This window comes from Chinchilla lanigera, unplaced genomic scaffold (genome assembly GCF_000276665.1).
Source record: "Chinchilla lanigera isolate Chin_1 unplaced genomic scaffold, ChiLan1.0 scaffold00012, whole genome shotgun sequence".
NCBI classification, from domain to species: Eukaryota; Metazoa; Chordata; class Mammalia; order Rodentia; family Chinchillidae; genus Chinchilla; species Chinchilla lanigera.
This window is the reverse complement of record NW_004955413.1, coordinates 21801114-21827192: the sequence shown is the minus strand read 5'-3', so window position 1 is coordinate 21827192 and position 26079 is coordinate 21801114. Positions and strand designations below refer to the sequence as shown.

General features: G+C 39.1%; 2 protein-coding genes across 5 annotated transcripts in view; one reads left to right on the top strand and one right to left on the bottom strand.

Annotated features, from left to right (window-relative positions):
• Fgfr1op2 (FGFR1 oncogene partner 2) overlaps positions 1-13060 on the bottom strand; it is a 28973-nt gene extending 15913 nt beyond the window's left edge. Inside the window, exons 1-2 of one of the 4 annotated variants that reach the window (XM_005379113.2) lie at positions 12979-13060; positions 393-541 (exon numbers count right to left, since the gene is read on the bottom strand). In XM_005379113.2, coding sequence (XP_005379170.1) covers positions 393-527 — 135 coding nt within the window. In that variant the 5' untranslated portion in view covers positions 528-541; positions 12979-13060. Of the gene's footprint in view, positions 1-392; positions 542-12343; positions 12921-12978 lie in introns of those variants that run through there. The other 3 variants (XM_005379114.2, XM_005379112.2, XM_005379115.2) reach the window with 3 other exon arrangements.
• A 328-nt stretch (positions 13061-13388) lies between these two features.
• The window catches only part of Asun (asunder spermatogenesis regulator), a 34388-nt gene continuing 21697 nt past the window's right edge, over positions 13389-26079 (top strand). The window contains exons 1-5 of the mRNA XM_005379644.1: positions 13389-13478; positions 14455-14690; positions 17542-17616; positions 24977-25179; positions 25682-25762. Of these exons, the coding sequence (XP_005379701.1) occupies positions 14466-14690; positions 17542-17616; positions 24977-25179; positions 25682-25762 (584 nt within the window). The 5' untranslated portion in view covers positions 13389-13478; positions 14455-14465. The remainder of the gene's footprint in view (positions 13479-14454; positions 14691-17541; positions 17617-24976; positions 25180-25681; positions 25763-26079) is intronic.

The window sequence follows — 26079 nt, the reverse complement described above, 5'->3', positions numbered from 1 at the left end:
GCATATATCTGCAATCTGAGTTATTTGGGACACAGAGATAGGCAGTCTCAAGTTTAGGGCGAGCCTGAACAACTTAAGAGAGACTCTTACCTCCAACTAAAAAATGAAAAGGGATGGGGGTGTTGCTTAGAGGTAGTGTATATACCTTTGGGTTCAATCCCCAGGAATGCCAAAAAAACATAAAAAACCAACCCCTACAGGTTTTACAATATATACACATATATATGGCACCATGACAAAATTTTATCCTAAAGGAAAACATACAAATCAAGTCACTTTAAAAAGAGAACTTCAAAAAATTCCTACTTTAGCAGTAGTTTACAATTCAAGCAATATATAGACGACAGTAACTGCTTTTGTTAAATGGAATCACCAAGAAAGAAAAATCACACCTGCTTCATTGCTTCCACTCGCTTGCTGAGAGCTGTGGTTTGCTCAATTAGAGACTCCGCTGCATCATCATGATCTCGCAGTCTTTCAACAAGGGCTTTAGCATCAGCAAGGGCCTTCTCAATTGTGCAACTCATTGTAAAAGGAATACCTATAATTAAAAATAAAATCAAAATCAAGACTCCAAACAAAGTTAGCGTATTGCCTTATTTTAATTTCACGTTAACACAGACATGCCTCTTAAACTTCATTTGTTTTAAGATTGTTCACTCACTGCCAGCATTATTGTATTACCAAAATCTGAATAGGACACGACAACAACAACAAAGAAACCACAGATGCAAAAAACCTCGATAAAATCCTCTACCAAGACTACTGGAACTGATAAATGAACTCGGCAGGATACAAAAATCAGTAGCTTTTCTATGCATCAAGTACAAATTTGCTGAGAAAGAAATCATGAAATTAATCATGTTCTTAATAGAAACACATGCATGCACACACACACGCACACAGGAATATATTTAAAGTAAAAGATCCTTACAATGAAAATCATAGAACACTAGTGAAAGAAACTGAAAAGTCCAAGATGGAAGGAGTACCATGTGCATGGATTCAAAGAATGAAACTGTCTGGAAGTCCCTACTTCCAAAATGATGTACATAGTCAACATTATCCCCATCAACATACCAACGACATTCGTCACAGAATTAGGAAAAACAATCCTACAATCCATATGGAAGCACATAAAAACCCAAGTAGCTAACATCATCTTGAACAAAATGAGCCAAGATGGAAGCTGATTTCAAAACTCCTGATTTCAACACATATTACAAAGCCAAAGTAACCAAAACAGAGTGGCATTGACCTAAAAACAGATAAATAAACCAAGGGAACAGAGATCTCAGGAAAAAACTCCACAGTCCATAGTGAACTTGAACTGGTACTTGCAGACCTCAGAATTTTAATTCTAAAACAGTGTTTTGAAAGAACTTATAACTTTCTGAAACTTACTCTTTTGCATTTTTTCTTTCTATTAAGTTTTACCTAATGTTTTATGAGCCACCCTTTCTTGACAGTTCTCTTAAAAAAATAAAATCTAGGTCTAGAGAAGTTAAGTTAAACCTACAGTATAGTCAAGTAAGAGCCATAAATAAATGAACTTCAGAAAGAGAACTTTGCAATACAATCCAGCCACTCTGCAGTACTAGGAAATGAAGCCAGGGCCTTTGCACTGAGTTGTATCTCTAGTCTCTGCCTACCCTCTTTTAAATTTCAAGAAAATGTCTCCATAAGTCACTTAAATTCCCCAGCCAGGGCTTGAACTTGTGATCTTCCTGCCTCAGTGTTCAAGAGTGCTGGGACTGCAGGTGCGCACCACCATACCCAGGTTGGTGCTGCTACTTTGGAAAACAAAACAGTGTAGTAGGTCCTCAAAAGGCTAAACATATAATCCAAACATTTCACTCCTAGGTACACACCTAGAAAATGAAAACATTCACAATAGCCAAAGATCAGAATTAACCCAAATGCCATTCAACTGATTCATGAATAAAATATGGCATATTAATATAGTGGGGTATTTGGCAGAAAAGAGGAGGAATGATGTCCTGACACATGTAACCACATGGACGATAACCGGTAAGTTAGGCTAAGTCATAAAGGCCAGTCGCAGATGATGACCACATGTTATGTAATTCCATTTGTATTAAATGTCCAGGAGAGGCAAATTAACAGAATCTGAAAACAGATTAGTGAATGTCCAGGGCTGAGGTATGGCACGGAGTGGGAAGGTTGGGAAGAGGCAAAGTGATGGGAAGGAACTGCTAACAGCCTACAGCTTCTTTATGCACTGATTAAAATGCCCTAAAATTTATTTTAGTGGTGGCTGCACAACTCTGGGAATACAGTGGAACATCCAAGTTACAACCAGCTACACATATGAATAACTTGGGTTACAACTGGAATTTTAGGTTTAACCTATGACCAAAGTATTGAGCTACAACCCAAATGCTGGCCACTTGTGCAGTTGTAAACAAAGATTCATGATGCCAGAAAAGCATATGTACACACACATAATCAGTCTGCGCCCAGATGTGCATGTTTGTGGACATTTCAGACAGTGATTGTATAAAGCACAGAATGGTCCCCAAAAAGCTAGAAAAGCAGCTAAGGAAGAAAGAGAAGGTAAAGAAAGCCATCACAATTGATAAGTGTGTGGCTGATCTCGCATACATGTACAGCATTATTAGAGGGAGAAAAGGCTATTGTGATTAGTGTGGATAAATGAAAGGCAGACGGCAGGTTGTAGCCTATCTGAGCTCACAATTTGCGCAAAAGCTAGGGCTATAAATGCAAACTCTCGTAAAGGATAATCCAGCAACAAGTGATAATGGTGAAACATTTCATGCCAGTAGGGGTGGTTTCACAATTTTAAAGCAAGAACTTAAGTTCACAGCGTAACTAGGCATGGTGAAGCAGCCAGTGCTGATATAAGGGCTACTGAAAATTACATACACCCCTTTGAAATGACGACACAGAGAAATGGCTTTTGCTCTCATCAAGTTTTCATCCGTGATGAAACTGGCCTTTTCTGGAAGAATATCCCAGAAAAACATGCATTATCTAGGGAAAAAGAAAATGCTAGACCACAAGCTTATGAAGGACAGGTTAACCTTATTGTTATGTACCAATGCAAGTGATAAACTCAAGATAAAGCCTCTCTTGGTTTATTACTCTGAGACCCTTACAGTGTTCAAAAAACATAAAAGTCATGAAAAATAGGCTAGGGGTCATGTGGAGATCTAATGCAAAAGCCTGGATACAGGTAACAAGAGTACTTCTTCAGTGGATCAGGAAGGCTGTTTGTCCTACTGATAAATATCTAGAGGACAAAGGCTTACCACTCAAGGCTCTCCTCACCATGGACAATGCTCCTGCTCCCTCAATTTGGAAGAAAAATTTGCTGAAGATTTCCCATGGCTCTCAGTTGAGTTCCTCCAATCTAATACAACTCCTCTACTACAGCCTTTGGACCAGCAGGTTATACCTAACTTTAAGTAGCTATACACGAAGGAACTGTTCCTGAAGTGCTTCCAGATGGTCTCAGGTTTAACCTTTAAAGAGCTCTGGAAGGAACATTGCAACATCCTTTTCTAGGTGGGGTTAACTGAGAAATCCTGGGCCAATGTCTCTCTAAGGACGTCAAGATCTGCCTGGAAGGAAGTATGGCCTAAAATCATACAGGAGAGGGACTTTGAAGGTTGTAGAGAGAAGTCTGAGCCTTCAATTAACCCTGGTATGGTTTATGTCAGTGTCACTATAGCAGAGTCCAGCGGCTTGCAGGTAGATAGTGATGATGTTGAGGAACTGGTGGAGGAACAGTCAGAGGAACCGTCTACAGAGAAACTTCAGCAACTTCTGGCTGAGCAACAGAAAATAGCAGCTGAGGAGCTTTCTCAAGAGGAGGGGGGATATCAACAATCAGTGCAACAAAGTTCTTCTGAAATAAAGGAAATGCTGAAAAAGTGGACACAGCTACAAAGATTTGTAGAGATGACCCACCCAAACAAAAAGCCAACAGTTGCATTTACTTGCTTAATAACAATGTCATGTCGTACTACAGAACAGTGTTAAAGAAGAGACAGAAACAGACAACCTTAGAACAGTTTTTATTTCTGAAAAGGCTGAGATCTCATGAGCCAGAAGCAGGTCCTAGTGGGCTACAGATCCTCCCGAGGAGAAAAAGGACACCAGAGAGTGAGATTCCTGATGTTCTTATGGAAGGGGAGTCTCCTTCCAAACAATACCCACCTTCCATTTCACTCTCCCTTCCTGCAAGCCAAAGATGCCAACTTGAATGGTGAGTACAGTAGGCGCATTTTATAACTTTTTGGAGAATACACTAGGAAAATTATTGGTGTTTCTGGTAGGTTATGCACATTATACAATGCTTTTTATTATGAGAAGGTTAGTTAAGGGATGCTTTGGAAGTTCAAAACATATTATGGGTATTTCCATTATTTCTTACGGGAAAAACAGTTTTGACTTACAACCAACTTGAGTTACAACCAGCCCTCATGAACACATTGAGCTCGTAACTCAAGGGTCCACTGTATACTAAAAACCATAAAACTGTACACCTTAAATAGGTGAATAGTATAGTATATGAATTATCTGAATTATATATCTCAATAAAGGTTTTTTTAAAAGCTGGAGTGGCTACACAAATACTAGACAAAGTAGACCTCACTGAGAATTACCAGGCACGCAGGAGCACTACATACAGATAAAAGGACCGATTTACCAAGAAGACATAAGAATCCTAAATATATATGCACCTGGCTAGAGAGTTTCAACATACTAGAAACAAAAACAAAAAGTTAAAAGTAGACACGTAATTTTCTACTAAAAATTTGAACATTATTTTCTTAGTAATTCATAGAACTTATACACAAAAAATTAGCATGGATACAGACGAAATTAATATTATCAACTACAGTGAGTGATTGAATCGGCATTTATGAAATGCTAAAACCAATAGCTACACAATATGGTATCTCCCTTTATGGTTTCACTTTCCAATGGAAAACCTAGAAATAAACAACTCATGAGTTTACTTCTGAGTAGTGTGGTGAAATCTCAATACATTCCTGCTCAGGATATGAATCACCCCTTTATCCAGTGTACCATGTTGGACAGCCACCTACCTGTTAGTGTCTTAGTATCACTAAGTTATCAGATTGAATGTCATAGTACTGCAGTGCTCCCATTCAAGTAACCCTTACTTATTTGTATGCCAAGGTTGCTAAAATCTGCAATAAAAACGAATGTTCTCTCTGTGAAACTGTGATGGAGAAAATAATTTGTGGTTGCTTTTTACTGTCATAGCTAAACCCACAAAAGTTACAGCCACAGTGTGTAATAAGTGCTTAGTTAAAACAGAAGAGGGATCTTGGCTCAGTGCTACAGTGCATGCTCTTGTATATGTGAGGCCCTGGGTTCAATCCCCATACTAACCAACCAACCAAAATGTTAAATAAAGACCTGTTTTCCAATCCTGTTATGGTCTGGGTCTTAAATGTCCTCCCAGAAGCTCATGTGTTGAAGGCCTGGTCCTCAATTCAGCAGTGCTCAGAGGTGGGCTCTTTAGGATGTGATGGCTCAGGGGAGCTATCAGGAGGTGGTGGAGCCTCCAGGAGGTGGGGCTTGTTTGGAGGAAGCAGGTCACCGGGGTTGTGCTCATGAAGGATGTATTTTGTGTCCAGGCCCTTCCTCTCTCCTCGCCACCATGAGATGAGCAGCTATGCTCTACTATGTGCTCCTTAACAATGAAGTTAAGGAGCCTTGCCACAGGCCTAAAAGCAAAGGAGCGAGCCAACTATGGGCTGAAACCTCAAAAACCATGAGCCACGTTCAGCTTCATCACAGGTATGTATAGAAAAAAACTCAGTATAAACATCAGGGTGGTACTGTCTGCACCTTCAGGTACTCACACCGGGGGTCCTGAAACATACTTCCCACAGATGGGGAGTAACACTGTATACATTATTTTGAAATGTACATGGGATAGTCACTAGGATAGATTATAATACAAACTAACAAATTTGAAAGGATTGTAACCATGCAAATTATGATATCTGGCCATATTAGAATTAAGTTAAAAAAATAACAGAAAATGTTACTTTCATAATATTTGTCTGGAAGCTAAACAAGAAACTTCTAAATAAGCCATGAATCAAAAAAAAAAAATTTCTGGAAATTAGAAAACATTTTGATATGGTTTTTTTTTTTTTTTTTCTGTCTTTTTGGGATAAGGACTTCCTATGCAGTTCAGGTTGGCCTTGAGCTCACTTTGTAGCCCAGGCTGGCCTTGAACTCCCAATGATCCTCCTGCCTCAGCCTCCCAAGTGCTGGGATTACAGGCATGTGCCACCACGCCCATGACATTTTGATATAAATAAACAAGGAAACATAAGAGCTCAAAAATTTTGCCATGAAGGAAACTTACAGCATTAAAAGCTTATATCAGCCAGACGTAGTGGCACATGCCTGTAATCCCAGCAGTTGGGAGGCTGAGACAGGAGGATCGTTTTTGAGTTTGAAACCGGCCTGGGCTACGAAGCTCACTCAAGGCCAGCCTGAACGGCATAGTGAGACCCTGTCTCAAAAAGGCAAAAAAATTTTAAAAAAGCTTATACCCGAAAATTAAGAAAAATCTAAAATCATTTATCTGAGCATGAAGGAGAAATCAATAGTAAGTAAACACAAAGTAAACAGAAAGAATAATGATAAGGAACAACAGAACAACATCAATGAAATTAAAAGCAGGAAAGCATCAGCTACAACCCAATGAAATCAAAAGCTAGTTCTGTAAAAAAATCCGTAAAATTTGTGTCTTTACAAACAAAACTGACCAAGGAAGGAAAAAGACTTAAACTACCAATGTTAGGAATAAAAGACAGGACAACACTGCAGGTCCCTTAATCACCCAAAGCATAAAGGAATGCAATAAAAAATCTCACACACATGAAATGAGTAACTTAAATGAATTAATTCCTCAAAACCAAAATACTACATAAAGTTACACAAGAATAGATACAATTAATAGACTGATAAATATTATTTATATTTATTGGAGTTATTTAACTATTAAAGTCATATTTAACTATTACAGTCCTATAATAACTTTGTATTTATTAAAGAAACTGAGTAGTCAAAAATATCCTGCAAAAAGTCTCCACACTCAGATGCTTTCAAAGGTAAATTCTAAAATATATTTTTAAAGAGATAAAATCAGTATCACACAATTTATTAAAGGAAAGGGAATATAGTACTTTCAAACTTATAAAATGGTATCAGCATTACTGTGATACCCAAACCACCCAAAGACAATACAAGAAAAAAACAAATCACAGAACGTCTCTCATGAGTATAAATGCAAAAATTCTCAAGAAAATATCAGCAACTCAAATTCAGTCATACTGAACAAAAATACATCATGACCAAGTGGAGTTTACCCCAGAATACATGTCTGCCTCCGCATCACTGTAGTCTAAAGAAGAAAACATTCGATCACAACAACTGATCTGTCAGGCAAAGTTCAACATCCTTTCATAAAAACTTTTTGAAAACCTGGACTGGAAGGGGAGCTCCTCAAACTGAGAAAGGGCAGTTACAAAAACCTATAGCAAACACCACATTTAATGATGAAAGACTGAATACTTTCCCACTAAAATTAGAACAAGAAAGGATGTCCCAATCAACAATCCTATTCAACATACTAGAGTAACAAAGAAAGAAAAAAGAAACAAAGAACTTAAGAAAATAAATTGGAAAAGAATTTTTAAAAAATCTTAGAACTAAAAATGTATGATTTTAGCAACTGTGTAAGATACAAACACACAAACCAGTTGTTTTCTGAAAAACTGGAAACCAACCCCCTCAAAAACAAATATTTATAATAACTTTAAAACCTCTTGAACTTAAATAAAACGTAACACATGTAGGATTTCTGTGCTGGTAACTACAAAGTGCTAATGAAAGAAACTAAAGCAAACCTAAAAAAAGGTAGAAATATTACGTTTAAAGACTGGGAGACTCAACATGATAGAGATGTCAGTTTTCTACAACCAACCTACTTAACAGATTTAATGCACTTTCCAATCAAAAGCCGGCAGGACCTTTTGCAGAAATTCGTAAGGTAATTTAAAAATTTCTACAGAACCCCAAAGAAACTGGAATAAACAAGGCAATTTTGAAAATAAAGTTGGAGAAATCACACTAACAAATTTTAAGATTTAAAGCTACAGTAGTGAAGACCTTTGTGATGACAGACACAGAACAGAGATCCTGAAGCAAACCCACAGAAACAAAGCCAATGATTTCTGAAAAGGTGCAAATGTAAGTCAAAGAAATGTTGGATTTTGCAAACAAGTGGTGTTGGAAGAACTAGGCATCTATATGCCAGAAAACTAATCTCAACATTAATTTGTACACTGTATACAAAAATTTAAAATGAACCATAGATCTAAATGTAAAATTAAAAAGTGTAACATTTCTGTAAGAAAAAAATAGAAGACAATGTTTATGACCTGGAGTAAGGCGAAGTTTTTTTTAAGACATGATACTGAAATCATAATTAATAAAAAAAATTGATAAACTGGACTTCATCAACATCACAAACTTGCTCAGGAATAAATACTGCTAAGCTGTCTAAAAAGACAAGCTAAAGAGTGGAAAAAATGTTTTCAAATTATAAAGCTGATAAAAGACTTGTATTTAGAATAAAAAAATCTCTCAAAACAATCATAATTGAATTTTTAAAATGCGCAAAAGACCTTAACACTTAACTAAAAAGATATACGGATGGCAAATAAGCACAAAAAAAGATGCTCAACATCATTAGCCATTAAACAAATGCAACTAAAACTGTGACAAGTTCCATTAAAGAAATGCAACTAAAACTGTGACATGAAAATGGCTATTTGCCTATCTCTTCACTGATCCCACCCTGCCTCAATTTTAAGTTGTTAAATCAACTTTTGCTATGTAATACAGCAAGTCACTGTTTTCTCCAAAACTGTCTGACCTATTTTTAGCCTTCTCTCCTACATAACTGAATCCAAACAGCCCTCTAAAAGTGGTTTATATAGCTGGGGATACAGCTCAGTGGCACAAGCACCTGCCTGGCAAGCACAAGGTCCTGAGTTTGATTCCCGGTACCCCCACCCCCAATAAAGCTGTTTACATAAAAATCAATCTGCCGGGTAATAATTTTAATCAATTCAAAGCAGTGGTAGCTTTCTTACATTGTCATCTGGGCACCACAACCAGTGCCCAAATAAAATAAAAGGAGCTGAATGTCAGGGCCAAGCCGGTACCACAAATAGAACTTCTAATCTCCAGTTGAGCATTTTATTTTTGAGCCAAGCGTCATCTCCAGAGCCCTATTTGCTTTCACCTACAGCAAAAGGATCCTGATCTCCCTAGATGGAAAAGCAAAGCAATTTCCCTGACCCTACCCCAGAATGGAACTTCCAAGATATTAAAAAGGATTTCCGTTTCAAGCCAGACTGGAAATAAATGGAAACCTACATGGAGAAAATTTTAAAGGTAACAGTATTTCAAATCTCTTTTTCATATAACTAATAAAAGCCTAGCAACTATTTTTAACAAGGCATCTGTTAATTAAGCAGTGGAGGTTTACTCTTAGGCTTTTAAGAAAATTGTTAACATCTGCTTCACAAAACATTCTGTACGCTGCATAGAAGAACGTTACTACCAAATAAACTACATTTAAAATTTATTTTGTAAGTACAAAGACTTATCTATTTAGGGAAAGGAATTACAACAGCAGGTAACTCAAAATATAATTTTATTAACATTTCAGAAAACCAGTCATGTTTTGAGAAAAGCAGTTTCTATGCATTTGCATGTTCATTTCCTGTATGTGAAAGCAGACACAAACAAGTTTAAAATACTATATATTATAAATTTACTTTGCCATCGTTTTTTGAAAAATGCTTCCCCTCTCTTTTTTTTGGCTAGTAACTGGAGTAGGGAAGTACAGTTTTCCAAACTCTCTCATGTTTCAAATTCTTAAAAACAGAGGTTAGCAAAAATTTATCAATTTATCAGTCTATTTTTACAGTGCCTGTCTTAACTGGTCACAGAATACTGACATAATTTTCTCTAGGGAGGTCCAAATTACAGGAAACGTTTTAAAAATGAGTTTTTATTTCTTCCCCGCACTAGCCCCTACTCTCACCCACTTCGTCAGATTCCTGACAGATGGTTGGGAACATTCTGCTACTGATAAAAAAGAAACCACCACCCACCCAAGACAGCAACTGCCAGCTGTTTACTTTTAGATTTTGGTTAAGAAAATTTTAAAGAAATTCAAATCTCTTGTATCATGTTTCCTTCATCTACAAATTCACTATCCTATAGATAGCTGGACCCACGTAAAAATATTGTAACTACTAATACACCACGGACGTGTTTTTAGTTGTCAACAATCTAGTTTCATTTAAGGGGCTGGGGATTTAGCTCAGCGGCAAAAGCGCCTGCCTGGCAAGTGCAAGGTCGCGAGTTCGGTTCCGGTACCGGAGAAAAACCAAAAAAAAAAAAAAAAAAAAAAAAAAAACTGTATTGTTCAGGCAGGCCCCTCTAATATTAACTAGTAGACAATATTAACTGGCACCTGAAAGTGGAAAAATGAAAGGCATAGTTATGTCTTTCAGAGAAACTTATAAACTGAATAAATCAAAAAAGAACACACATAAATTGCATATAAAAATAAGCATCTTATGCAGGCATACTATTTAAAAGCACTAAAAAAAGCACCGAAAATTTTCACTGTCCCTAAAAATGGTGGAATGACTACATCTGGAGCTTTATGAAGCAGCTTTCTAAAAAAAGATGAACTTCTAAAGTTGCAAGGAACAGAATCTGGAAGGATGCTGGAGGATTTTATCTATTTTTCCTGTAGTGAGGATGGAGAACCCTGGGGTGCTCTACAACTGAGCTCCATCCCCAGGCCTTTTTGTTTTGAGGGTCTGTGTTGCCCAGGTGAGACTGAAACTTGAGATGCTCCTACCTCAGGCTCCCTCAGCGCTGGGATTACAGGCAAGAGCCACATCCAGCTGACATTAGAAGACTTAAAAAAATGTACATGTTCACTTAGAACCGTGGCTAAATAAAAGCTGCATATACATATGTTCACATACTCACGAAACAGCTAATCTAAGTTGCACGGATGCACATACAACAAGCATTGTCTGTAGCCTAAAATGCAGTCATTCGGAGGGACTTTTTTTTTTCTTGCTATTATATATAATCTCAAATACTATAAGTAGTTAGCCGAGTGTGGTGGCGCACACCTGTAATGCCAGCACTCAGGAGGCTGAGGCAGGAGGATCCTTGCAAGTTTGAGGTCAGCTGAGCTCAAGGCCAGCTGGAACTGCGCAGTGAGACCCTGTCTCAAAAAGATAAAATAAAATAAAATAAAAGTAGAGTTAATTACATACGGAGTTAAGAGTGTGGGGTCGCTCATATTCAATACAGATGAGAGGCCTTTAAGCTAATACATGGGGCTCCTTCCGGCTCTACAAGTCTATGGCTTTAAGGGACTAAAAACTGCTATGGTAATTTTTCTACATGTGTAGAGAAACATAAATAACGCTTGCTCTATGGCAAATATTGGACTACCTTTTGTTTCAAATATGAGTAAGACAGTATTCTAGACTCAAGTTAAGCTGGCAGAAGAGACAGATAAATGAGCAAATAATACATCCTAGTAAATACTGCACGACTACCTCAAGCGCTCTGGGCACAGCTGTAATATCACTGTTACTGGCAGGAGTCTCAAAAGATAATGATCTATACAGTGGGTTTTGCTTGACAGATGGTAAAACAGAGAAGGAAATATTTTGGACAGGCGGATACAGCACCTACCAAGCAGAGACTTGTGGGAACGCAGGGCACGTCTGGGGAAACAATAGTCTGGTATGGCCGGATATTACAGTATTTGGGACGAGTTGGAGGCCAGCGCTGACTACGTAGTTAGTTCGAGGCCAACCTGAACTACATAGCAAGACCCTGTCACCCTACCCCCGTGAAAAAAGTACTTGGGAAAGCAACAAGATGATACTAGAAAGGCGAAGACTGTAAGAGGTCCTAAATGATTGATATGCTTAACGATTACACTGCTACGGAAAAAGCTGGAGCGAGATGAAAAGAAGTATTTCAGAACGCACACTGGGGAACGATCGGCGGGGAAACCTGTCTGCGGCGGGGTTAGGGCAATCCCACCAGTTCTGGCGGAGGATGAAACGCGGTACAGTGCGAACGGAAATTCAGGGCCAAGGATTATTTCCTAGGCTCCTAGTGCGGAAAGCAGGTCAGACACTGAAGTCGTTATCAGAGAAGAAAAACAGGAGGAAAAAAATACCTTTCGGAGGGCAGCGTGCAGAAGGACGGACCGGCGCCGCGGCGAACGCTGCACAGGGGCAACGTGAGGCCCGAAGAGGGTCTCTCCCCGCCCACGCCTCGCGGCGAGCTCGCGCGTGGGGGAGGCAGGCAGAAAACACACACGCAAGGCGCGTCCGCAGGATCCGGGAGACGCACCTCGGGTCCGCAGCGCGCCGCTCGCGCCGACCGCGGGAGAGGAGGGCCGGCTGCCGGAGCGCTCGGCAGCGGGCGGCGCGGGCGTCCGCGCTTCTCCCCCTCACTGCGCTCCAGGCAGTGCCTCGCAGCCCTCAGCCGCCTCCGCCAACCGGGACCTGTGCACCCAACGGAAGAGATTCCGCGTCCTCCTTCCACCCGCCAACGGGGCGGCCGCGGAGCCGGCGGGGCTCTGCCCCAGGCCCAGCCCGGGGGGAAACCTCCGCGGACCGACGCGCGCTCCCGAACCGCCCCAGCCTCGCGAGACTTCCTCTCGCTAAGGGGAGGGGCCCTCCGTTGTCCCTCCCTGTGTATCTAGTCTCAGGCTTTCCCTCGGCCTCTCGCGAAGTCTCGCGTGTTTTTCCAGGGGAACCCGGCCTAGCTGGAGAGGCCGAGAAAGGGAGGCCGGTGGGTGGGCCTAACGCCAGGGTTGGGGGCAGGTTTTTGGCCGGTTCCGCCGGTGCTGCGTGGGTGACACTCGGTTTTCGGGGAGACGCTCAAGTCGCCCGGATCGTTCTTCCCAATGGGTGACGGGGAAAACTAGCGAGTAGAAAATCTCGAGTGGTGGAGGAATTTTTTTTTCCCTCCTTGGCTCCGCCCTCTTCCTGTTCGGCGACTGGTGCGGCGGCCGTTCGAGGGAGAAGGGACGCTCGGCGGCCCTGCCGAAGAGAGCTCTGCGCACGCGCGAGCCCGGGTGCGCGAGTCAGTGTCTGCGCGCGCGCGCGCGCACGCGCTCCTGCGTTTAGGAAGCCTGGGAAGGACCGGTGTGCGGGGCGATGAGTGGGGAACGCTTGGTCCCCAGTCTTTGGCACCAGACGCGCCTGACTGTGCGCTGACCGTCCCCACGCACCCAGGCGGCAGCCTTGGCCAGGGAGGCTGTGCTTCACAGCCTCTTCGTTTTCACTGCAGGACCAGGCACGAAAGTAAGCGAGCCTCGATCTTGAGGTCTTCCCTCTCCACTCACCTTGTACTTTCCACCCCCATCCTCCAGCAAAGTGTGTCTAGAAGGTTTCTGAGAGAGTTTTTTCTTGAAGGAGCGATGCGTTTCAGAGCGGAAGAAAATAGCGGGATCATGGACAGACAGTTCGTGTTTGATGAGCACTTGTTCTGCTTACCATGTGCTTTTCGAATGTGCATTTGTCTATTTAGGATGAGGTTTTTATTAGCGAAGCAGGGGGGTACCGAATGCTCTGTTTTTACAAGAAAAAGTTTTAAAAGTTTTTCCTCCTCCCCAGCGTGAAGGTAGTGACTAAGTTTTTCTGTTCCACATGGTAAATTATGGGGTGTTTCAAAAGCTCAGGGGGGGTGAGTTTGAGGTTCTTATCCTAATGCTCAGACCCTCTATGCAGTGGTGGTAGAGATGTTGATTTGGCTTTTGCTTTTGCTGTCCCTCTTTCCTGTTAAATTTCCTTCACCTCATCCCAGCTGTATTCTTCAGAAGTCTTGAAACGTTTTCTTCCCTTTTTTATTTTATGGTTTTTTTGAGGCGGCGCGGGGAGGAGTCCCAAAGTGCTGGCTTGGGGGTTTATGTGTAATTGATGTCAGTTAGCAAGGATCATCAAAAATGTATTTAAAGAATATATGGCATTTATTATGTTTGGTATGTGTAAAGGAATCAAGTACAATTATATGTAAAAATGGTGCCTTTTTGACAATTTTAAGTTCTTTCAAAAAGCCAAAAAAAAGCTGTAATTTTGCATGTGCCTGGTAAAGTATGGTGTAGCTCATGCCTTGACACAGCTGCTTTCTGAACATAAACCCATATGTTGGGCATATTGTTTCTTTGAAGGTGTTCATGTTCCCTCCCAATTCAAGAGGAAAAGACACATTCATTAGAAATAATTTAAGACAGTGAATGTTATGTATCAGCATTTGACTAGTGTGTTTTTCTTCATATAGATTAAAACACAATGAAGATTTTTTCTGAATCGCATAAAACGGTGTTTGTTGTGGATCACTGCCCTTACATGGCAGAATCGTGCAGACAACACGTTGAGTTTGATATGCTGGTGAAGAATAGGACCCAAGGCATCATCCCTTTGGCCCCTATTTCTAAATCATTGTGGACTTGTTCAGTAGAGTCTTCCATGGAATACTGTAGAATAATGTATGATATATTCCCTTTCAAGAAACTGGTGAGTATGGATTAAAAAGAAAATTAGGATGTTTGGGGGTGTACTTAACTTCATGCGTAATTTTCATTTGAATTTTGTGTAAATTTGGTTTAGAGCTGGGCATGGTGGCACACGCATGTAAACCCAGCAGTCTAGGAGGCTGAAGCAGGAGACTGCAAGTTTGAACCCAGCCTGAGCAACCTAGCAAGACACCATGTCAAACTAAAAAATGAATAAAAAGGGTTAGGGATGTGGCTCAGTGCAGAAGCTCTGGCTTCAATCCCCAGTGTTGGAAAAAAAAAAAATTGGCTAGAAATCTTTGTTTACTTAAAAATGTACATAGAACTGCCCTTTGGTTCCTTTGGTGTAGTGTTTGTTAGTTTCTTTTGTTTTTTGTTTTGAGACGGGGTCTCTATATTCCAGGTTGGCCTTGAACTCACTGTGTAGTTAAGGGTAGCCTTGAACTCTCAGCAGTCCTCCTGCAGTAGCCTCCCAAGTGACCAAGCTGGGATTACAGGTGTTCACGACCTCGCCCATTTTAGAATTGCCCTTTGGCATTAATATGTTACAAGTATTTAATTTGGGGCAGTATTAATTGTTTGCCATTTACATGTGCAAAGCATGTTCCAAAGTGCTTTATATTAGTAGCCTTTTTAATTCTTAAAACAGTCCTATGAAATAGGTACTGTAGGTTTTGGGGCAACACTCAAAGGTATGGAACAAACAGTAGCACTGAGAATTGTTGGCAGTCCAAGCAGAAGAAATGTTGGTTGTAAAGCAGTTTGTTGACTTGTAGCAGTGTGTGCTAGCTGAACATTAGTCTTGGTTATTACCACCATGTGGTTGATGCAGAAACTGGGGGGAAGAAGAGAAACCTAACTCAAGTTACGTAGTAAGGGCTGGGGTGTAACTCAGCAGTGGAGCCCATGCTTAGTGTGCGCAAGAGGCTTGAGTTCAATCCCCAGCACCAAAAAAATGAAGAAAAAAAAAAGCTAAGCGAGAGCTGTTTTTTGTCAATAAGAGAAATTGATGATTGGCAGAAATTTCAGGTGTTAAAGTTATCTTTAGATTTCAGTATCTCAGATGATTTGTTTCGGGAAAGTCATTTGTTTAGCTCCCAGTGGATGACATGCGTCCTATTTGCCTTGCCCAGTCTTAGGTGGGAAAGTAAGAGCAGAGGTGAACATGGGAGTCCAGTGTTACATATTAAGCTACATTCCAAATTAAGTATAAGTACCTTTGGAAATTCTTGTTTTGTGAAAAAGTGTAGGGTGAGGGAAGGCTAATAATGAGATTTAAGGCACAGGTTTCATTTCAGATCCTGGCATCTAAGCCAGGCATGGTGGCACACAGCTGTAATCCCAGCGCTCAGGTTGATTGCTGTGAGTTTGAGGCCATTCTGGGCTGTGTAAGTGAGTTCAAGGTCAGCCTGCACGGCATAGTGACCCTGTCAAAAACAAAAAAAAAGAATCCTCTAAATCATCTAACAGTTTAATGAAAATGCAAAATCCCAGGCACTCTCTACAGATCCTGGCATCTTTAGCTGCCAGCAATGTGACTTCAATTGTATTTGTTATCTTTTTTTTTTCCTGAAGCTGATAGTTCAGGCTGGCCTTCAACTGACTATGTAGTTCAGGCTAACATGGGACTCCCAGTGATCCTCCTGTGTCAGCCTCCCAAGTGCTGGGATTACAGCAGCCTTGCACCACCATGCTCGGCCGATTGTATTTCATTTTTCCAGGCCTCATTATCTTTCCTTGTAAGTATACAATTACTTCCTTATTGTAAGGTTTAAATGAGATAATCTAAACAAAGCAGCTAGTAAAGTATATCCCTGTTAGGTAAGCCAAAATAGACAAGACCAGTTATCAAACTTTTTTCTTTGAGGAAAGAAAACTAGTATTTCATGGGTATTAGGAAAAATGATCCTGAATTAGATTATATTGTTCAAGGGAAAGAAAGAAATTTACTCCTCTCCCCAAAAAGGAACATAGTCATCTTCATCATTTGATATATTTTCTAATATGTTCCTTACTGTCATTACCATCTAATTGGTGTTGTTTTATTTATTTACTTTTTGTGGTGCTGGGGATCAAACCCAGAGCCTCACACATTAGGTAAGCACTGTACCAGTTACTTCCCAACCCTGATAGTATTTTTTTATTTGGACTTTACTTTAAAAGTTAGAATTCAGGGGCTGGGGATTTAGCTCAGCGGCAAAGCGCCTGCCTGGCAAGCACAAGGTCGTGAGTTTGGTTCCCGGTACTGGAGAAAAACAATAAATAAATAAATAAATAAAAGTTAGAATACAGTCCATATCCATTATTTGGTTTTCAGTGTTCTGTACGACTTTCAGCGCTCCTTGAGTTTAACTCCGACCTCTGCTTACTCTGATTTTTACCCTCCTGAGGGAATATACTTTGAGCTCATTGCATTTCCTTTTGGAGTTCTCTGTCCTGGCTTTTTTAGTGCTGGTTTCCTTTGGTCACTTCAATTCCTTAGTGCATCTTTTCTAGAGAAAACCATCTCTGACTGCTCAATCTAAAACTCACTTATGGTTCGTAGCATTTATCACTCTCTAAAAGGATCCTATTCATTTATTGGTCTTCTTCCTACACTGAACTCCAGTTTTATCACACTCGTACCCCAGACTTCGTGCACCTTGTGACAGAACTGTTTTATTCATCACTGCATTCCCATAACCCCAGGGCCATTCTTAGAACAGCACCTGTCATGTATTAGGCATTCCGTAGCTGTGAAATGAGTGCATCAAACAGCAAACCTGTGTTAGAAATTGCATATTGTTGTAAAATATCATGGTGACTAAATAAAATTAGAGTTGAATACTAATTGTCCCTTTGACATTTACTAGGTGAATTTCATTGTGAGTGACTCTGGAGCACATGTTTTAAATTCTTGGACTCAAGAAGACCAGAATTTACAGGAGGTATGGTTAGTTTTTAAGCAGTAGCTATTTTTGAAATTTTTCTAAATGTCATATACTTCTGAAAAATGATTTAGAATGTTTTTATCCGATAGTATTTGGACATGATTTTTAAAATCCCATTACATTAAGAAAAACAGCTGTTTTCATTGTAGTCTCCCCTTTGTTCCCAAGTAAACTCGCAACTCTAGCTGTTCTAGTATTTACTTCACTATGAAATACAATTTCCAAACGTTTTTATTCCTGTTTATTGACTTCTCAATTTAAACTTTATCATTATTGTTCGTGAGGACTTACCTCTTTTAAATTTCTCCCTCATCTATGCCTTCCTCTTGTTTTCTCAAAATTGTTTTATCAGCTTTTGGTTCATTCAGAATTCCATATATGCATAAAATGTCCATATAGAGTGTTATTGACTATGGTGCCACATAGTATAAGTGATTATTTCTTTGCTCAAATTTTTATTTGTTCCTGAAATTTGTCATTTCCTTTTTCAGCAGCATGGGCTTAGTTTTCTGAATATTAGTGCTTTTCCTTGTGTGTCTGTAGAAGGTCTCAGTATTTTGATCACAACGGTGTTAGATAATTTAGCAATGAGAACAACTTTTTGGAGCACAATCAGAACGGATTACTTTCTAGGCCTACTGACCACAGTCATCCCTCTCTGTTTTTCAGGTCTTCTTCTTTTTGATATTTTGAGTATAGAAGTTCTAGCTTGCAAATAACTTTCTCTATGTGAGGGATCACTCCGTGGTGTTCCACAGTCCAGTGGTACTGTTGAGAAGTCCAGTATCAATCTTCCTCATAATTTCTGAAAGCTTTCAGAATCTTTTCTTTGCCCCTTTATGTTCTGAGAGTTTTCAGTGATAAATTTTAGTGGACCTTTTCTCATTTAGTGTGCAGGAAAATTTTGTTAAAATTTTTCATGGTGTGTCTGTGATAATGATCTTATCTCTATCTTTCTAGAATATCTATTAGTGGTATGTTGGACTTTCTAGATAAAGTTTAATCTTATCATTGAGCATCTTTTGTTATTCTAGTTTTTAAACTTTTTAACCCTTACATGGAAATTTTACTTGATTATATTTTTAATTTGCAAGATCTTGAACTTATTCTCTAATTATATCATTATTGTCATATCCTTTTTTTGTTTCATGGGTAGAATTTTTTTTACCCGAGGACATTAATTATGGTGTATTTGAAGTTTTCTTTTGAAGCTTCTGTTCTTGAGATTCTTTTCATGTTGAGGCTTTTTAAAAAATGCCTGCTGACATTTGGCTATGCAGTCTTATTTAAAAGCAAGGCACTAAATATCAGATTAGAAAATCTGTATGTCGTGGAGTAGGCATTGCTGGTTGGGTTTCCCTGGCTTTAACCGCTTATTTTCATTGAGGAACCTCCAGATGTCAGAGTGAACAGATCATCCCTGTGGGACTTTTCAGGGTCTCCAGAGAAGGTCTTCCACTCTTCTGTGTAAACTTGGCTATTAACCTTTTGGGAGGGAAAGGGAAAGGTAGGTTCTACCTTTCAGTAGGCAGATTTTCAGATTGTATTTGATCTTTTTTTTGGTTTCATACTTTGCTGTTTTATTATAGTAGCGACTAGCTGCATTTGAGTATTTTTTTTTTTGTTTTGTTTTTTTTCCGGTACCAGGAACCGAACTCACGACCTTGCGCTTGCCAGGCAGGCGCTTTGCCGCTGAGCTAAATCCCCAGCCCCTGCATTTGAGTATTTACATTTAAAAATTAAATACAATTAAAAATTTACTTCCTTTATAGCACTAGCCATGTTTCACATGTTCAACAAGCCACACGTAGGTAGTGCTTTTTGTATTGGATAGGATAGAGGACATTTCCGTTGTCACAGGAAGTTCTGTTGGGCAGTGTTAGCCTGGTATCTTAACCTTACTCTCTGCTGTGCTTTGTAATGCCATGCCTGGTACCTTTCTGGTTCAAGTAATGTGATTCTGTGTCTGGCAGTCAGCAAGAGGTGATCCCTTGGATGGGTTTAGCGGGTAGGAGCCTCAGTGAAGTCGTACCTTACTTTGACTCCAAGCTGTTTGTAGTTGTCTGCATCTTGCTCCACCCGTTTTGTGTACTACTTGGTGCTTCCAATCCTCAGACTTACCTTAGATTCCCTGCAGTAGATCTTGTTGCCTTTTTGTTTTTTTGGTTTTTTTGCGGGGAGCGGTTATTCCTCCGTAGGCAGTTAGACTTTGGCGTGTTTGGTCCTATTAAGTTCATTACCATTTCTTCATTAATTTTATAATTCTTGTTGACATCTCTCTCATCTCTTAATTTACTGTTGTCACCCCTCCCATTTTTTTCATCTGTGGATTTTTGCTTTTTAAAATGACTATGGTCTTAGTGAAAGGAGCAGAAGTAAACTCAAGCTCAGTGTATTAATTGAGTCTCAAGCTCAGTTTATTTTGTTACTATCATTTAAGAACATTGATCTCCTGATGGCTTATATTTGCTGTTGTTTATTGGAGAGAAGACTTCAGTCTACACTGATGAATATGAACAACATGAAAGATGGGCATCAGTGAAATTTTTAAACACTATTTCAATTATTTCCTGTACAGACACACAGCTAATAAAAGGCACAGCTAGGACTTCAGTCCGTATGTTTCTAACTCCAAGAGTTAATCTTTCTGTTGCTTTCTCTAGAACCACAGTACTCCCTCTCCAAAACAATTTTCATTGGGCTTCTGTTATAGGGACTTTACATAGTCCTTTATAAACAGTACTTTCTTTGTCATTTTTTCTGGATCAGCAATACCCAGCTAGTTTAACAATACATTTTTTGAGCCAGACATAGAGGCGCACACCTGTAATCCCATCACTCTAGAGGCTGAGGCAGGAGGATCATTGTGAGTTCAAGACCAGCCTGGGCTACAGAGTGCGCTCAAACCAGCCTGAACTGCATAGCAAGACCCTGCCTCAAAAAGGTTAAAAAAAAAAAATACATTCTTTGAGAAGCCATACACATATGCAAGTATATACGCACAAGGTACACCTTGAAATATTTCCTGCTTCTCATCCTCTGGCCCGTGTAGTGGTGTGTTAGAGCCTGCTCATACCAGTTTGAGACTTGAATCTGCACCACTTAATCAGCTTCACGTTAGTGCTACGGCATTAATAGTGAAAAGCGGGCCACGATGGGAGTCCTAGAACTTGGCAAACACTGCACTTAAATTTTTTCAGAAACTTTATTGCTTTTTAACTGATACATGAAAATTGTAGATATTAGTGGAATACCATATGATGTTTCAACACATGTATACATCCCATGATGTTTAATTCAGATTAAACATACATATTTATTCCTTTTTTTATGATGAAAAATATTCCAAAGCCTTTTGTTCTAGCTTTTTAAATATATATACATATATATACACACATGTCAATGTATCTATCTACATATATATATATATACACGTAAATAATATTATCATCACGTATAATCATTCTACTGAGTGGTAGAGTACCAGAACTTCTTGCTCCTATCTAGCTGTAACTTGGTACTCATTAATCAGGCTAATGCAGGCACATAGGCTCTGCCTTCAGACATAGGCCTGTATTAGGAGCCGTCTGACTCTGGCTGGTGCTGGATTTTACCATGGCAGGCCTGTTAAGTCTGAGGCCAGTACTGAATTTTCTCTCCTTTTCTCAAGTGGAAAGAATCTTTCCTGCAAGGTATACTACTTGAGGTTAGTAGGAGGGTGACGCGGACAGCTGTTTTCTGCCTGACTTCTTCAGTGCAGCTTATATTTATGCTAAATCCAGCTACAGTGAATGGTTGGTCACCTGGTTGCCATGGTTCTTGCACTCAAATTGATGTTTCTGTTGGGATACACGTAATTGGAGGGCTCCACAATCTTCTTGTTCTGCCTTTTGATGTTTTTGTTTGTTTGAGGGAAAATGTATCATATGTTTTTGGAAGTCATTTAATATGAATAAGATGATTGGTAGGCTAGGAATATATTGCTTATTATGTCTTATGTTGACATTTTATAAATCGTTTGAGCATTTCATTTTAAGGTATTCTGCTGTAATACTGGATCCCATGGGTATGCAGAGTATCAGATAAATTTTTAGACTTTATGTTAATGTAGTATATTCCATGAGAACTTTGTGTGTCCTTTTTCATTCCTGAGAATATGTGGGATTGGAGAATAGTAGACAAAAATAACATGAGATTATAGTGGTTTGTTTAGTTGTTGTTTGAGACAGGGTTTCACTGTGTAGCTTAGGCTGGCTTTGAACTCAAAATCCTCCTGTCTCAGTCTCCCAGGTGCTGGGATTATAGTATTTTAAAGTTCGTGAAGTCTTCTCTCTCCTTTCCTCTCTTTCTATCTGTCTGTCTGTCTGTCTGTCTCATTCTTTCATCCCTCAGCCCCAGTAGAATCTCACTTTGGTGCCTAGGCTGGTTGTGAACTCTTTGATTCAAGTTCTTCTGCCCAACCTCACAAGAAGCTGGGGTGACAGACCGAAGCCCCTGTGACTTGTACACACTCTTTTTTCTTTTTTTTGTAAACAGCTTTACTGAATATAATGGACGTTCCATGCAATTTAGCAATTTTTAATGTATTCACAGATAGGTGCCATAGTTACCACACCCTATTTTTAAATAAAGTCTCATCTTAAGAAAGTTTCTATAACATATAACATATATTCCCAAACTCTTCAGATGCAAGTGATCACTGACCTTTCTGTGTAGATTTTCTCTGTTTGGGTCACTCCGTCTGAATGGAAGTCATACAGTACGGGGTCTTTGGTGACTGATTTCTTTGACTTGGCATTCACAATGATTTCACTGTTGAGCTATGTTCTTTTTATGGCTGAAAAACACTACACTGTGTATTACTGTGTATCACATTTCATCTTTCTGTCCACTGATTTGAATTGTTTCCTCCTTTTGCCTGTTATGAATAATGTAGCTGTAAACATAGGTATACACAAGTATTTGTGCCAGAATTATGCCTCATTTCTTTTGGGTATATACTTAGTGGAATTGCTTGCTATTATAGTAACCTGTATTTAATATTTGAGGAGCTACCAAATTATTTGCTGATGTGGTGTATCACTTTATATGCCTACTAGCAGTCAGTGAAGATTTGTATCTCTCTATATCCTTACGAATACTTGCTATCCAATTTTTAAGCTTTTAGACAGTCTAGTAAATAATAGTGGCTAAGGATGTTGAGCATCTCTTCATTTGTTCATTGACTGTTTGTGTATCTTCATTGGGAAAATATCTGCTCACATCCTTTACCCATTTTTTTAGTCGGTTTGTCTTTTTATTATTGAGATGGATAAGCTCTTTATACATTGTGGATAACAAGTCCCTGATTAAATCTCTGATTTCCATATATTCGCCATTCAGGCTGGCCTTGAGCTCACTTTGTAGCCCAGGCTGGTCTTGAACTTGCAATGATCCTCCTGCCTCAGCCTCCTGAGTGCTAGGGTTACAGGCGTGTGCCACCACGCCCAGTTTATATTTTTATTTTCTTGAAAGCACAAAAGTTTTTCATTTTGATCAAGTCCAAATTACTTTATTTTGTTGTTCATTTTTTTGGGGTCATAGCTGAGAATCTTGTCAAGTCCAAAATGATAAAGATTTAGCAATTTCTTCTTTCAGTTTTATAGCTTTAGTTCTTGAACTTAGTTTGATCCACTTTTAACTTGTGTGTAAAATTTGAGGCTAAGAGTTTAGCTTTATTCTTTTGCATTTGGCTATTTAGTTGTCCCCTCATCATAATTTTGTTAAAAACAAAACTATTCTTTGCCATTGAATGATCTTGGTATGCTTGTTGAAAATCAGTTGACCATAAATGACTTCTAAACTGTTAATTCTATTCCACTCGTCTCTATGTCTGTCCTTGTGGTAGTCTCACACCTTGATTACCACTGCTTTGTAGTAAGTGTGTAAGTCAGATAATGTGATTCTTCCTACTTTGTTCTTTTTTGAAATTATTTTGGCCATTCTGGGTCCCGTGTGGTCCCATGTAGACCCTTACTAACTGATCAGCAGAATCAGCTTTGTAGAAATCGAAGTCAGCTGAGATTCTGATGGGAACTGTGTTGAATCTATAGTTTGAGTGATACTACTATCTTAACAATATTAATTCTTTTCACCTATTACCATGGGAAATTTTTCTGTTTATTTAGATCTTTAATTTCTTTCAACAGTGTTTTGTAGTTTCCAGAATATGCTCTATGTTTCCTTTGCTAAAGTTATTCCTAAGTATTTTATTCTTCTGGGGGCTATTGCGAATGGAATTGTTTTCTTATTATTTTAGTGTGGTTCATCTGTAACCTTGCTGAACTGGTTTATTAGTTCTAATAGTTCTTGGTGGATTCTTCTTTAAATAAAATCATATTTAAAATAAATCATTTTATTTTTAAATAAAATCATATTTAAAAAAACAAACAAGATATTGTCTGCAACATATGGAGCTTTGCTTCCTTTTTGATAATCTGGGTTCTTTTAATTTTCTTTCATAACTGTTCTGGCTAGAACCTACAGTGCAGTGTTGAATAAAGTGGTAAGAGTGGACATGGAGATGATTGATTTTTTTTTTTTTATTCTTTTGATATGTCTTATATTAATTTTGGGACGTGAAATCAACTTTGTATTACTGAGTCAAATCCCGTTTGGTCTTGGTATATAATTCCATTGAGTATAATGGGGTGTTGCTAAGTTTGGTTTGCCAGCACATTTTCTTCAGGTTGTTTGTACCTACTGTTAAGGAGAACACATGTAGTCTCTCACCATTAACTATGATACTATCTGTAGGTCTTTTATAGGTGCCCTTTATCAGTCTGCTCAAGGAAATCCCCTTCTATTGGTAGCTTATTTGGTTCTTTTTATGTATTTGTTATTTTAATTTTTGGTCACAAAGGGTTTTAGGGTTTTTTGTTTTCATTCTTTTGAGATAGGGTCTACCTCTGTTGCCCAGGCTGGGCTCAAACTTTCAGCTCCCCTGCCTCAGTCTGCCAGAGTGCTGGGATTACAAACATGCACCACCACCACACCCAGCTAATGTTAGATTTTGTTAAATGCTATTTTTTTTTATTTATGGAGATGATTGTGTGATTTCTATTCTTTATTCCTTTGATATGATGTCTTAATTGATTTTGGGGTATGAAATCAACTTTGTGTTCCTGAGGCAAATCCCATTTGGTCATGGCATATAATTCCATTGTGTATAGTTGTGTATTGCAGTTTGGTTTGCCAGCATTTTCTTCAGGTTGTTTCTGCCTGTATTCTTAAAATATACTGGTTTATAGTTTTCTTGTTATGTTTTCATCTAAGGTGTGAATGCTTTTGTCACCATCACTGTCTTTCCTTCGCTTAGCTCATGGCAGCGTTAGCTGCTGTCGGGCCTCCTAACCCTCGCGCAGATCCAGAGTGCTGTAGTATTCTGCATGGTCTTGTTGCAGCAGTGGAAACCCTTTGCAAAATCACTGAATACCAGCATGAAGCCCGTACTTTGCTCATGGAGAATGCAGAACGTGTTGGAAACAGAGGGAGAATAATTTGCATTACTAATGCAAAAAGGTGAGATAGTAATCATAATTATTTTTCACTAATGAAATTTAAAATTCCTGTTGCGATTTTTATTTTACAAAGAAGGATGGCATTAAGCATTTCAGCATTTTACAAGTGGCCTTTCTGGGGTTTTTTTACCCTTTAATATTGAAACTGTTTAATCAATCATTTCTGAAGAATTATCTCGGTGAAAACTGTTTAAGATTGCCATCATGTAAATCAGCTTGACTATTTTTTTCTATCCAGTTTTTCAGCTAGTGATTTGGTATTGTGAATGAGCACACTAGAGACAATCCTTATTAAAGTAATTTTAAATTTTGAAAGATAGCACAATTGGGCTGGGGGGATATAGCTCAGTGGCACAAGTGCTTGCCTGGCAAGTACAAGGTCCTGAGTTCGATTCCCAGTACTGAAAAAAACCAAAAAATAGAGATAGCCCAACTGAATAGTGTCTAATTTTTTTCCTTGCTATTTATCCCTTTAAGTTTGCTATGTCTTTTTTATATCATAGTGATAGTCATGTACGCATGCTTGAAGACTGTGTCCAGGAAACAATTCATGAACATAACAAGCTTGCTGCAAATTCAGATCAGTGAGTATAATCCATAAATGAAGTAAATGTCTTCAACTTCATATTACATGTGTTTATTAGAATTGTTTCAATTTTAATGTGATTATATACTTCCTTGAACTTTCTACTGACTCAACAAATACGCCTCAAAGTATAAATTTGAGCCAGGCATGGTGGCGCATGCCTCTAATCCCAGTACCCAGGAGGCTGAGGTAAGAGGATCGCTGCGATTTCAGGGCCAGCCTGGGCTACATAGTGACTCCAAGGCCAGCCTGAACTACATAGCAAGATCCTGTCTCAGAAAACAAAACAACAAAAAAGTAAGTTTGACTGGAAGC